Genomic DNA, 14381 nt, shown 5'->3' with positions numbered 1-14381 from the left:
GTCGTGACAATACAGCTGGACTACAATTTGTTGTTTGTTCAAAACTGCAGATTCCTCAACATCTCCACATATTGCGCGTGAATGGGTTGGAATGCTGGCCCGGCACTAAAGTTTTCATTATGTATTATCAAGCTCTAGCATGAGAACAACTATCTGCTTGTGGACAATAATTTCAATGTTTAATGCATTTTCATTTGTTGTCAACACTAACGATATCTGACATTATTTACCCCCAGTGAGACACAGAACCATTTGAGAGATCACTGTAAGTTCAAGGATGTTATTCCGAGCTGTTAGTGGAGGAAAATTCTGTAGCTGATGTCTCTTTGTGTGTAGTCAACAACGGTATGTGTGGGGTTCGGTTCCCAGTCAGCACTGAACACTTCGTCACATTATTTCTAATTCAAACATGGTCACATGCCGCTGCTGATGTAACAAACCCATATTTAACGTTCGTTTTCTGTAGAATATAACAGCGATAGGTTCCGGGTTGGAGTCCTGAGAAGGTAAAAATTAATGTTTCGTCTCGTCATTTCAGTTAAAACATGTAGCTACTGCCGAGAAAATCCGAGATGTCACAGTTGATTGTGCTTCGATAACAATCCAATTAGGTTCTGGGTTCGAATCCCTGTCCAACACAAAGCTTTAAATCACGGCATTTCAAGTAAGTTACTTGTGAAGAAGCAATATTTAACATCTCTCGTAGTTCGTTAACAGGGACAATAGATGCTGGGTAGGAATTCGCGTCCGTTAAAAATGTTTACATTATGTAATTTAAAGTTGATATTTGCTAACTGATACTGTCAGGTATGTCACTCTCTGTATGCCTAGTCAGGAATGACTGTTAGTTTCCCTCAGTCACGAAACGTTAGTCTGCATGACCTGGGTTTGAATCCAAATGCAGAACGAGACGGTTCGTCGTGTCATTTGAAGTTCATACGTATTCTCTTCTAGCGGCTCGTGAATAACTTGAATTTTTAATGTCATTTTGTGTTAAATAACAAGTACAGTATGTTACTTTGAAGAGGAAATCATGAACACGACGAACTTACTACGTGCATTACCTATCTGACGTAATAATGAGAGTGGTAACATTTCAGGTATGTCATTTATTGCAATAAATGTGAGCTTACAAACCTTAAGGACAGTGTTATCTGTGATAAGGTGTTCCCTGATATTTGTAGTATCGTGGTATTACATCTTGAATTATTGCGATACAGATCCGAGTTTTCCAGTGGTGACTTGTTGGAGCAATTTTCAATAGTCAAACGACTGTACCAAAGAGCGATTAGAGGACCTGCTAGACAGCTGCTTTATGTGGGTTGCATGTGAATCAGGCAAAATGCAATTCAGGTCGTTCGGATACTTTTGAGCACGACTGTACACTGAGCCGTCTGGGGAAACTAGAACAATTCTGTGGAAAATACTGACAGATGTCTAGTGCTGTACAAGGTCCTACCGCAATGGACAAAGATCACGAAAGCCTGCAGACTTGTTTATTATTAGGAAATCTGCAAGTATTACATTGCAGCTGTTGATACAGTTGCATCAAATCATCTACAAGTTGCTTGAAATTTTCTCTATCGGAGTTTCTCAGAAAACATTCTTAAAGGATTTACACGTTATTTTCACCTTTCCATTTAACACTAATTCCAACTGAACGTCTTTAGAAAGTTATCTGATCTGTGAACTGATAAATACACATGCTTCATCGACGCTGAGCCGCGGTACTTGTGACGGATGTGAATTTAGATATAAAACTTTTATAATAGTCTTCGTAAGCCCCGTTCTTATATACTGTGTCGAGGGAAAACTTTGGGAACAACAGCCCAGCTGTAGCCGTAATATTACTGTAACTTGAAAAATCCTCACAATTGTCCCTTGCTATTTGAAACAGCATATCAGGTTACCTTCCATTAGGAACGTGGGTGCACTCAACGACTGTTTTATGACTTTCAAATGATAGAGCACAGCAATCAGTCATCTTTTCCTTGCAGGTTTTATTCGGCAAATCTAGATTTCTGGTAGTGCCTAGCTATTATTAATGTATTTCATAGTATCATGTTTTACTACGTCAGTCACCTGTTCTTCGGGCTTCAGGCTTCTGTCAGAAGCACGAACATCGGAGGACTAACGTACAGCAACACGCATTGACACTACGAAATGCATTGATAATGGATAGGGGCTACCAAAAATCTAGATTTGCCAAATAAAACCTGCAAGGGAAAGATGACTGATTGCTGTGCTCTATCATTTGAACTGAAGCAACGTACTTGTATCAGAATGTTTTTCATAACTGTAAATGTCCCTTTTTTTGTCGTTAACATACGTAATAGGAATGAAAGGAAACTTGTTACCATGGTGCATAAAGTTTCTACTCCGAGGCGTAGTGTCGATGAACAGTCACCACTGGCAAGACTGTGCATCATATTCAGCGCAACCTCCAGATCATCTGTGCCCATGTAGTACGCGAGGATACCTTTAATGTACAAGAATTTGTCGAGTCCCTTACTTCTATTGAGACATACGGATAGTATCACAGACACTTCCACTGTTTTGACGTCATAAGTTCTGTCTTATTTTGAGGATATTCCGGATCCCTGATCAGATTAATAAAATTCCCTTGTGCCTGAATAAAAGCATTTTTATAACCATCAGGTGTGTACAGCTGCAGCAAGTCACCTATACAAAGTAATACTGCCCTTGTGTCATCTTGCAAATCAAGGAATTACTGAAGGGGAGGCTGCATCTCATGGATGGGACGTTGTTTGATCTTCGACTGTGGACTCATTTAATTCCAAAGAAAATATTTGCGGACGTTTAGGTACATTCAAGCTGTTTCTCAAAAGGTATTAGGTATTAGGACGTACATTAGCTTGTGTAAATCTTGGTATTGTTATTTTTTTGGTAAGTCCTTTGTTCGTTATGGTGGCCTCACAGAAATAAGACCGAATGTAAGAATCTCTTTTATTAACAAACATATTAATCTTGTTTGGTCGAAATATTACAGCTAACAGCTTTGTCTCTAATGATCCAGCATAGAATTTTTCTTGTTGCGAAAGGAAAACAAGCAGTCACTTACATCGACCAAAACAAATGCTTGATAAAGACTTGTCAGTTTCGCAAAAAGGTAATTAATGATCCTTAAGTCACTTAAAATGACAACAGTCAATCAAAGACCACAATGAACTCTTTATGATGACTTGACTTTTACTTTCTCTAACAAGAAAATTAGTCTTTAGTTCTTAAGATGAATCCTTAGAAATAATATCTCGAAATAAAATCTCTTATGTGTAATTTATCTGCCAAACGCAATCTATACACTTGTGAACATATGTAGTGTGTTTCAAAAAGATCGAGTGCTCCAGGTTAACTATGTCGAATTTCATTGAGCAAACACGCACAGAGACAAAACGAAAGTAGCAGCACGAAGGAATTAACCGAATGAGACGGAACTCGGCAGATGTGATGTACATGTACAGACAAACAAATGATAACAGTTTCAGAAAAATTGGATGATTTATTCAAGAGAAAGAGCTCCACAAACTGAGAAAGTCAATAACGCGACGATCCGTCTCTGGTCCTTACGGAAGCAGTTAATCGGCTTGGCACTGATTGATAAAGCTGTTGGTTGCCCTCTTGAGAGATATTACGCCAAATTACGAGTATATCCAATTGGCTCGTTATACCGTCAAAATGCCGAACTGTTTGGAGGACCCTGGCTATAAAGCTCCTAACGATTTGCACCTGGTGGCCAAAATTGGAATTAGTTTTCCCCAGTGTAAACCAATTCGGCATTAAAGCATTAGAATTTAAACCAAGTTTCGTTGCCATGTGATAATAACAGTCCACACTGGACCTCTGTGAGTAGCTGCACTTAAATTACAACCATCCAGTACCTGAAAGTTTGGAGCATCGTAACGGGATAACCCTGTATAGTATATTAAATGAAATGTTGAGCCTAAAATGAAACTATTGGTGTTTGGATATTTCTGTAGTATGTTAATGTCAGACTATCTTCGTTGTTGTTGTCTTGGTCTTCAATCTTAAGGCTGGTTTGATGCAACTCTCCATGCTACTACGTCCTATGCAAGTCCCTTCATCTCCGAATAACTACTGCACCCTACATCCTTCTGAATCTGCTAAATGTATTCATCTATTGACCTCTCATGTCTTGGCCTCCCTCTACTGTTTTCATCCCTGGCCCTCTGAGATTCACTTCACTTCGTGACCCCTTGATGTATCAGAAAGTGTCCTATCAACCGATTCATTCTTTTAGTCAAGTTTAACCACAAATTTCTTTTCAGTGCCTTCTCATTAGTAAAGCGATCTACTATCTAAAATTCAGCATTCTTCTGTACCCCAACGTTCCAAAGGTCTCTGTTCTCTTCTTTTTTAATCTGTTTATCATGTTTCAGTTTGATGGCTACACGCCATACAAATGCCTTTAGAAAAGACTTCCTACAATATCTATATTCGAAGTTAATAAACTTCTTTTCTTCAGAAATGCTTTTCTTGTGATTGCCAGTCTACGTTTTATATCCTCTGTACTTCGTCAGTGGCTTTGCTGTCCAAATAATAAAACTCATTTACAACTTTTTCTTAATCTAACTCCCTCAACATCACCTGAAATATTCGATCACATTTCAGTATTTTCGATTTGCTCTCATATACTCCTTTCAAGACAATCTGTTCAACTGCCCTTTCAGGTCCTTTTCTGTCTCTGACAGAATTACAATGCCATCGGCTAAACTCAGAGTTTTTATTTCTTCTCTATGAACGTTAATTCCTTCTTCAAATTTTCCATTGTTTTCCTTTACGGCTTTACTGCTGCCACACTCCTTTTTCAACCACTGCTTCCCTTTCATGCCCCTTGACTCACATAACTGTCGTCTGGTTTCTGTGAAAGTTGTAAACAGCCTTTCGCTTCCTGTATTTAAGCCTGATACTTCCAGGATTTCGAAGGGAGTACGCCAGTCAACATTGTTAAAAACTTTCTCTAAGTCTACAAATGGTATAAATGTAGGTTTTCCTTTCCTTAACCTTTATTTAAGTCTCCGAGACAGTGTTGTGTCATGTTTCCCTCCCTTTTGTCCAGAAACCAAACTGATCTTTCCAGAGGTCGGCTTCTACCAGTTTTCCCATTCTTATGCAAGGAATTCGTGCCAGTATTTTGCAGCCATGATTTATCAAAGTGATAGCTAGGTAATGTTCTCATCTGTCACCACCTGATTGTTTAGGGATTTGAATTATTACGTTCCTGAAATGTGAGGGTATTTCACCTGTTCATACATGTTAGGACTCGCATTGGGGATGACGACGGTTCAAACCCGCCTCCGGCCATCCGGATTTAGATTTTCCAAGATTTCCCTAAATCGCTTCAGGAAAATGCCATGATGCTTCCCTTGAAACGGCACGGTGATTTCCTTCCCTAATCCAGTGGAACGGATGACCTCATTGTTTCGTCCCTCCACCCAAATCAACCTACTAACATATTGCCCAGCACAATTCTTACCGCAACTATTTATTCCTCTGTTATTTCTGCTGTCCACACTGGTTCGCTAACTTTTGTTAGCTACGTTCTTGTAATATGTCTCGCAAATTTTCCCACCTATTTGTTGTGAGAACACGTTAACTGTAGCTGGTTTCGTAAATTGGTGTGTATATGTGTTATACACCAGGGCGGGGACGAAGATCTTCCATGTATTTTTTGTACATAGGGATACAACTGGAAAACGCACGCACTAAGTAAAAAGAAATTACTTACAAAGCCGCCTTTTCTCCGCCCCTAACCACCACGTACACACAAATAGGATTAATGGGATTTAGTCAAAAGATGAATAGCTAGAGATACGGTTGTCAGAGTGAGCATGCGGACGCTACAACCTATAATTAGATAGCGCTGGACCAATCGCCGCTGCCAGGGTTATCGGGAAATCTGTGGTTGCCACCAGCTATAAACGGTAGCCGATGCAGGAATAAGCGCACTGGGGCTTCCGGGCAAAGAGAGCGATGGTGCCGACGAGGACTCTGCTGCTGCTCGCCGCCGGGCTCGTGGTGGCCCAAGCGGCCGCCGTGGGCAACCGGTCGGCCATCCGCATCAAGCGGGCAGACGCGGTCAACACGTTCCCCGACGGCTTCATGTTCGGCGCAGCTACGGCAGCTTACCAGATCGAGGGTGCCTGGAACGAGGACGGTGAGTGGCCACTAGTTAGCCCACGGCTTCACGCGGCATTTCGCACCAATAATGATTCTCAGTGGTGTTGCAACTTACACCACTGTATGAATAAGTTATCCCCACATAAGAGAACAGTGGGCTCCTTGGAGATAGAGTGTAGACCTTATGCTGAGAGGTCACGCGACTCTCCACTGTTGACGTCATAGTTATCGGTGGTTATATATATATGATCAAAGGTATATATATGAGCAAAGGTATCAGGCGTCCCCCAGGGCTCGCTGTTAGGTCCTCTGCTCTTTTCGTTGTATGTAAATGATGAGTCTTCAATTTTGTCCTACTGCAATGTACGTTGATGGCATCCAATTGAATCTTCGAGCAAAACCAATAAATCTGGAGAAAGATATTGAGAATCTTAATACCGATCTGTCTGCACAATCACAATGGGCACAGGGTATAGCTCAAACTATATCTAGAGACACTCACTGGTCACTGAGTGTCTTATTAGCTGTCGATGAGGACATGCTTCTTAAAGAAAACCATCGTACAGAGTTATTATTGTGAGAAATTGTTTACTTGCTAGGCTGGCCTTAAAAGAGCAAATTACTTTTGTTCAAATCATGGTGTAACTTTCCTACCGGTGCCTGGATAGCTTTTATTTAAATATTTAACCTGATGCTGTGAAAGTCATCAGGCCCTCTCCTACCTCCTAAGCTTGATAACGGCCATTGACCGAAACTATCAGCTAATTGGGCAAAATAAATAACAGCTGAAGGTTTTGCCATGAATTTTAATATTCTAGTCTCATTAGCCAGATTTACCAGTAATTCCTACCATCGTTAATCGTAAATGGGACAAATACCAACTCCTCTCCTTCAGCAAAGAATCTAGCAGCAGTAATGCGAGTGGACCATTGAATCGGACTAAGCACACAACTACAATGTGCAAGAAGGCATCACCATCTCTCCAAGCCTTAAAGAAATATAAAAAACTAATCCTTGTTGATCTGTGAAAGAAATTTCTACAAATAATTATACTTCCAATTATTGATCTCAGCGATGTTACCCTGCAATGCCTTTGTCAGGAAAGTTCGCTGCGCCTGGAACTATTTATAAATGGCTGTGTTCGCTATATCTTTAATGTTCGACTCTTTGATTTTATTTCACCATCATATGCACAGCTAGTCTGTGTGCAGACACAGACATATACACGACCGCTGTCTTCTCCACCGTCTTCGGAACGTACACTGTTTCTCATATCTCTCTTCGGTCTTATCGACATGGCAGAAATACCCGTTCCCATCACAGCACTATCCGTTATGTCCCGTTCCATCGTTCAGTCACTTTCTCGAAGTTCTTGGCATTGCCAGGAACTTGACTCTGGAATGTCTCCTCGCATCATATTAGTGGACTGAATAATATCTCCACCTTCAAAAGACAATTAGTGGCATATCTACTGAAGTAACAATACGGGTTACCATTCTTCCTGTACCCGCTCATAACCCTTGCACATCCTTTTTCCAACCAGATCTTCCTCTTTCCCTAGTAATCTTCAGTGGCGCAGTCTCCTTAAATTTCCTTACCGCAGTACTCGCCACAACAGAAATCATCTACCTGTACATCTATAAATTCATTTTTTTGCACTATCATTATTGTTATTATTGTTATTATTGACATCATTGTTATTATTATACTATTATCATAATTGGTGGTACTAGCTCCAGTACTACAAGTACTGCCGGAACTAACTTTATTAGTTCGTAATACTGTTTACTCACATTGCCACTTCAGACACTCGTATCATTTTAATATTGTTTTTATATTAAAATTGTATTTCTTAGGGAACTGTGATGTAGAAAAGATATTGTACGTGTGAAACAATAGTCCGATGTAGGAGAAGGCCTGATGACCTTCACCGCATCAGGTTAAATATGTAAATAAAAGGTATCCAGGCAACAATACTGGGGACACTTTCAATGAGATGTCTGAATAACTTCGGAGTAAAGAGCCGAAACCAGAGAGGGTGGTGGTTCTGGACGCTAGCGTCTAGAGTGAAGTCGAAATTACTACTCATTCCCTTGGGTTGATGCCACTAAATTTCAGGAACGTCATTATCTACAATTCATTGTCTCGCAGATGCTGCTTTATGACGAAACGTTGTCACGTAACGTAAACATTGTCTCCTAACTGTTGGTCAGACAGCGAGGTCATCGGTCTCATCGGATTAGGGAAGGAGGGGGAAGGAAATAGGCCGCGCCCTTTCAAAGGAACCATCCCGGCATTTGTCTTGAGCGATTTAGGGAAATCACGAAAAACGAAATCAGGATGGCCGGACGCGGGATTGAACCGTCGTCATCCCGATTGCGTCCTAAATGTTCCTCTACTGTCCGCAGTATACAATGCTGTGAAAAGTATTCGTATTCTTCTGCATTTGGCGTTTTCTTAAGCACCAGAGGCGGACCACACACTACCCACGAATACGTTCCCACACCGTAACACCACCTCCTCCGTACTTTACTGCTGCCAGTGCAGATCATGGTAGGTAAAGTCCTCCAGGCAATCGCCATACCCTCACTCTTACAACGGACCTCCACAGGGTATAACGGCTATTCAACACTCCAGGTCAGTCGTTTCCAGTCATCCACAGTTTAGTGGCGTCGATGTTTGCACCACCTAAGCATCGCGCAGTACTGAGTGCAGAAATGTGTGGCTTTTGTGAGGCGCTGTTGTATCCCTTTAATCCATAAGAACGGTCGTTGTGCAATTTGGAATGCGGATGGTACATTAAAACTCGAGAGTGATTACTTTCACTGATTTAATGCGATTCTTACAACCACGCTCCGCAATGCTCTACTGTCAGTGCATGAGGTCCGCTGTGGGATGAAATGTCTGAGATGGATTTGTTATTCAATCCACGTTCCAAATCACTGAGCTCTCCTGACAGAGCCACTCTGTTGTTAACGCTTCTTTACATGCTGGCAGGTCTCTCTCTCGTGACATCTCCTATTATTTTTCGCATTACATAGGGGTGTCCAAATACTACTGATCAGATGGTGTTGTCCCCAGACTAAACTTCCAGTATAGGGCGGGATATGCATGAGTCTTAAAGTGCCAAGGACATTAAAACTGCGTGGCTTACTGTGACTGGCGGGAAATTGCTTGACGTGCTGAAATATCCAACCATACTCAGCACACTCTGTTGCAAAGTTAAAGTCAGTCTGAAAACAATCCCCTAAAATATGTGAAAGTCATTTCCGCAGTATCTTCTGGGAGTGCTAGTATTGCAAGCCATGTAGGAGAAAACCTTAAAAAAAGATTGCAAAGTAAGAGAGAGGTACTGGGCGGCTCATGAGTCGTGCTTGAACAATCGACTCAGTAGAGCACCTGCCCGCGAAAGGGGGATAGGTTACGATCCAGTCTGCGCCTGCCTTACATGTGCAGATCGCATGCCCGGATCGAGAGTAACAGTTTCGAAGAAACAAATGTGCCTGTGAACCCGTGACTGAAGTTCCCGGATTTTTTTGTGTTTGAATGCAGACTGTCACGCGTGTCTACAAGAAGTGATGAACCGTTTGCATGTAATGCTACGTATGAACGGTGACTGTAAAAAGACCCCAACCGACAGGAAACAGAGTCCTGTGTCAGGGAATGCTGCTCTCAGCTAATCCAGGTGCTTATCAACCGGTTTCTGAGCGAACATTTCGAACGGAAATGCGTTTAAGCGAAAGTTGGAGCCTGCTACGTCGCAAAACGCCATTGTTCAACGCATCACATAAAGCTCCATGTGTGCAGTGGGACAGTCAACACAGAGACAGAATAGTAACTGATTGGAGACGTGTAGTGTGGTCGAATGAGTCTCGATTTTTCATCTTTTCAAATGATGGAAAGCGTCAAGTGCACAGACGACCAAAACATGCGTTTATTCCGAAATGTGTAGAGGGTGTGGTTCAGGGTGAACGTGGTCCTTCGAAGGGTATTCCTACCATGACTTGAGTCATTCACTCAGGTTACCGTAAAAATTATCCAGCATGTACTCTTTAACAATCTCGCTGCCGTAACCTTTCCTGTACATCTCCATAATGAGCTGTACTCTGGGATACTCCCGTCTTCCAAGGTGACATCATCCATGCACTCATAAGTTCCATGTTTGATCTCGACTGAGCGTGGCAGTTTCAAAGAAAGGATGCGTCAGTGAACCCATGACTGAAATTGCCCGATTTTTTCATTTTTGAGTGCAGACTGTCCAAAGTTTACGAGAAGTTTTGTATCATTTGCATGTAACGCTGCTGGTCTGAATCCCACAAAGATGTCTGGGATTATCTGGTAACTCTAAGGAATCTAATCATCAATGAGTAGCTTCAGCCGCATATGACATACCTGAAGAATTGAGGCCATTACCAAGTCTAGAGACACTGGCGCACGGTGTAAGCGTGATGAACCACGGAGATGCTATTTTTTTTTATTTCTTTTCATAAATCTGTCAGCTTTCGTGGGTGTTGTCATTGACAGTAGATTCTTTGGAAGACCAGTGGAACCCTGAAGGTAATCCCAGTAGAGGGTCAAAAATATCGAGAACTGAATAACGTGGAAGAGGAATACAATGTGCGAATGTGGTTGCAGGGGTACATAGCGCGAGACTCTTGCAACCTTTACTGACAAAAGCATCATTTTCGTAGTTTTTCATCGCTGTTCCTAATGTTTTCTGTCAGTAGTCTGTGATGTCATAAATGTTAGAAACGGATTTTTATGATTCAATAACAAGGTCTGCAACTTCTTTTCAGCGCTAAGATAACATTCGAAACCAAGGGGACAAGCTCCCCACCTTACAGCGAATAGCTGTTTTTCATAAACTAAAAACATAAAATCAGGTTACAGATCAGCCAACTCTAGGACTTTTGAAGCGAGAAGCTGTCATACACGAATTTCGTTTTTGTAGCTCTGTTATACATACATGTGCAAGTAAACTTTATCGAAATTCAAATCTTTTCAAACTATGAACCACTTTACTTGGTGGCGGGTGTCAAATCTTACTGTTAGCTGGATAATCCGATAGGTACTATCTCTAATGATCCTGCCGGGCTCAGCTTTCTGAAGAAAGATGTTCTCATTTTATTTTTCAGTTCAGTCTCACCACGTATTTTTTCCATTTATCTTATCATCAGACCTTGGAAAGTTTCATCCTCTTCGAGGTAACTGATATGAAGAATCCCTTCTGTATGGCAGAAATTCTGGTCGTATCTTCTAAGGCAGATGAAATCGCATTTTTTGATGCAAGGCCATGGCTTCCAGCTACAGCTTCGAGATTTTGTTTCCTTTCTGATGTGAAGTGGTGGACTCACTGGTTACATACTTCAACAAGTCACCGCCCCGAATAAATGCACTCCGTCTTCAGGCCACAAGTGGCCTATCGGGACCATCCGACCGCCGTGTCAACCTCAGTTGAGTATGCGGATAGGAGGGGCGTGTGGTCAGCACAGCGCTCTCCCAGTCGTTACGATGGTTTTCTTTGACCGGAGCCGCTACTATTCGGTCGAGTAGCTCCTCAATTGGCATCACGAGGCTGAGTGCACCCCGCCCCGAATAAGCTACATTTTTAAAAAAATGGTCTAAGCACTGCCGGATTTAAATAAGCGCATTTTGGTCAAAATTCACAAATGCAGGCCCATCTTTCACAAATATTCTAATTCGTGTTAGAATAAATGTCAGCTCTTTTTTGAGACTCTAACTGCAGACTATCTTCTACTACATTTCAACATGTGTTTTGGACATCTTGATATCCTTCAATGCAAGTGGTGTCCGCCCCGAGAGCTGAGTGGTCAGCGTGACGGACTGCCGTCCTAATGGGCCCGGGTTCGATTCCCGGCTGGGTTGGGGATTTTCTCCGCTCAGAGACTCGATTTTGTTTTGTCTTCATCATAATTACATCCCCATCCGGCGCGCAGGTCGCCCAATGTGGCGTCGAATGTAATAAGACCTGCACCAAGGCGGCCGGACTTGCCCCGTAAGGGGCCTCCCGGCCAATGACGCCAAACGTTCATTTCATTTCCAATGCAAGTGGTCCTGGCTGAATACAGACACTCGTATTCAACTGCTGAAAATGAAATGGCAGACTACTCACGCCCTTGTACCAAATTTGTAGCAGTACTATTAGCAATGAACTACTCTCAACAAAGAATCTCCACACAGAACTGAATTCCAGTTGTGAAGCGAATGAAGTCTTCGACAATACTGAAAAATCACAGCGGGAAGTAGATAACCGTGCAGGCACTGGGAAAACAATCATCCATTACAAACATCTTTCTGTTGCGGCAGGCCGCCTCCAACGCTATAATGGCCACCGTCCATTCCTGGTGACCATTCAGGTGTTGTAGCTGGAATGCTACTTTTCGGCTTTATGCAGTGCACTAACCTGATTGCGCTGTTATGCTTAACCAGAACCGCGTACCGACCATCAGTTTCAGGAAGAAAATCAAGGAAAACTTAGTGACACGTCTGCACTGTCCAAGAGACGAAAGTAGCTCGCTCATATTTTATGGCACATCAGTAAAGGGTGAAACCAACCTGACCGAAACACAAATCTTGTATCTATTATACCTACAGTGTAGTAGCTCCTACTTGCACTGTTAGGACACTCGTTTGTACTTATGTAATATTGTATAAGATGCATTGAAAAATAGACGAGCTAGAAGCTGTAAAATTAAAACCACTGAATGGCTCATAATGCTATTATCTACGGGGGATTATGTGGTCCCTATAAGAGAGATGAACCTCCAAACTCGCCGCTAGACGGACATGGGCGCAGACCTACGCGACGACAGAGGGAGCTCGTGCACATGTCGGCCGTCTGCTGGATCAGTAGTTCTATAAAGAGCGAAATTGAGGCTTCAAAAGAAGAACAAAGGGGTTTAGTGCGTTTCCTTACAGCGAGAGGATTGCGGGGAACGGAAATTCCAGGGTTACACAAGCGTAGGCAGAGAACTGTGTGTTAATTGCATTTCCGACACTCCATCCCATCTCTGGGGCCGTGGCTCCCACGTTTAACTCACCGACAATCGGGGCTTCCACGCGCTGGACAATGGTATTGGTAATGGGGCGTGGTCTTCCAGATTGTGCTTCATTCGCCAACGACGTCCGTCCTTCCACGTATCACGTGTGCCACGTCTTCACCCGTGCAACGGATATGGAGTGCTCTTCGTACACTTCTGCCCTTGATTGTTGAATTTCCGTTCGCCGCACTGCTTGCGCTGTTAGGAAACGCACTACTCCCCTTTGCTTTCCTTCTCAGGCCTCCATTGTTTCCAGCACGACTGACCGCAGTGAAGGTTGATGCGTGTACGTGCTCGTTCTGTCGTCACGTGGGAGTGTATCCATGTCTCTCTAGCGGCAAGTTTGGGGCCTAAATATTTTTATACGGACCACACCCTCTTTCGTAAGCAACAGTGTTGTTTTATTTTACAACCTCCTATTCGTTTGATTTTGAATGTACCTTATCAATTCTCACAAATTGTGAAGACGGCCAGTATCTCACGGAAATCATCTACGGAAAGAAAAAAAGGCCTTTTTCATGATAAAATGAGAACCGCTTCTCAACATGAGGCCCTGTCTATGTTCTCCAAATACTCCTGAAGTGATACTGTAACCTCGATCACCCTGGGTATAATTTTATCGACATCACTGTGTTCTGGTACACTGCAAATACGAACGATATGCATCATCATCATCATCATCATCATTATCATCGTCATCGTCATTGATATCATGGTTTGACATCATGGAATGACATTACTTATCGACCTGTTGTGCTTCAGAACTGTTAACACCAGCAACTCGTTTCACTCTGGGATCATACTGCAGCGCAACTCAGTGATTCTATTACCTTCCACAGTGTGGACGTAATCGCTTCAGCTTATATATCTCCTGTAACTGACTCGACCTTTAATTGCTAATATCAATGTTCATCTTGCAATCCTTCTAAATAACGGAGAAACCTCATTTCAAAGAATTTAGTTTCACAAATAAAAAATTTGTTCGCAGTAGAAAACTTTTAATGATTAGACCGTAATTTTCAAATTAGAGCTGAAGTAAGATAATTAGTTTCGGTTCTCATGTAAAATCATCTTCGGAACATGTAAAAAAGCGATAAATCGCATTGGAAAACATTCATAAATACTTGGAAAACGTTCATAAATACGAAGACAATGACAGTA

The 14381-nt window shown here is 42.2% G+C and overlaps 1 protein-coding gene across 1 annotated transcript in view; it reads left to right on the top strand.

Moving 5' to 3' along the window:
• The first annotated feature begins 6012 nt into the window (after nucleotides 1–6012).
• Nucleotides 6013–14381, top strand: part of LOC124622881 (myrosinase 1-like) — a 62436-nt gene continuing 54067 nt past the window's right edge. The window contains exon 1 of the mRNA XM_047148674.1: nucleotides 6013–6196. Within this exon, the coding sequence (XP_047004630.1) occupies nucleotides 6013–6196 (184 nt within the window). The remainder of the gene's footprint in view (nucleotides 6197–14381) is intronic.

The sequence above is a fragment of the Schistocerca americana genome, chromosome 7 (assembly GCF_021461395.2).
Source record: "Schistocerca americana isolate TAMUIC-IGC-003095 chromosome 7, iqSchAmer2.1, whole genome shotgun sequence".
Lineage (NCBI taxonomy): Eukaryota > Metazoa > Arthropoda > Insecta > Orthoptera > Acrididae > Schistocerca > Schistocerca americana.
This window is presented reverse-complemented; position numbering and strand designations above follow the sequence as displayed.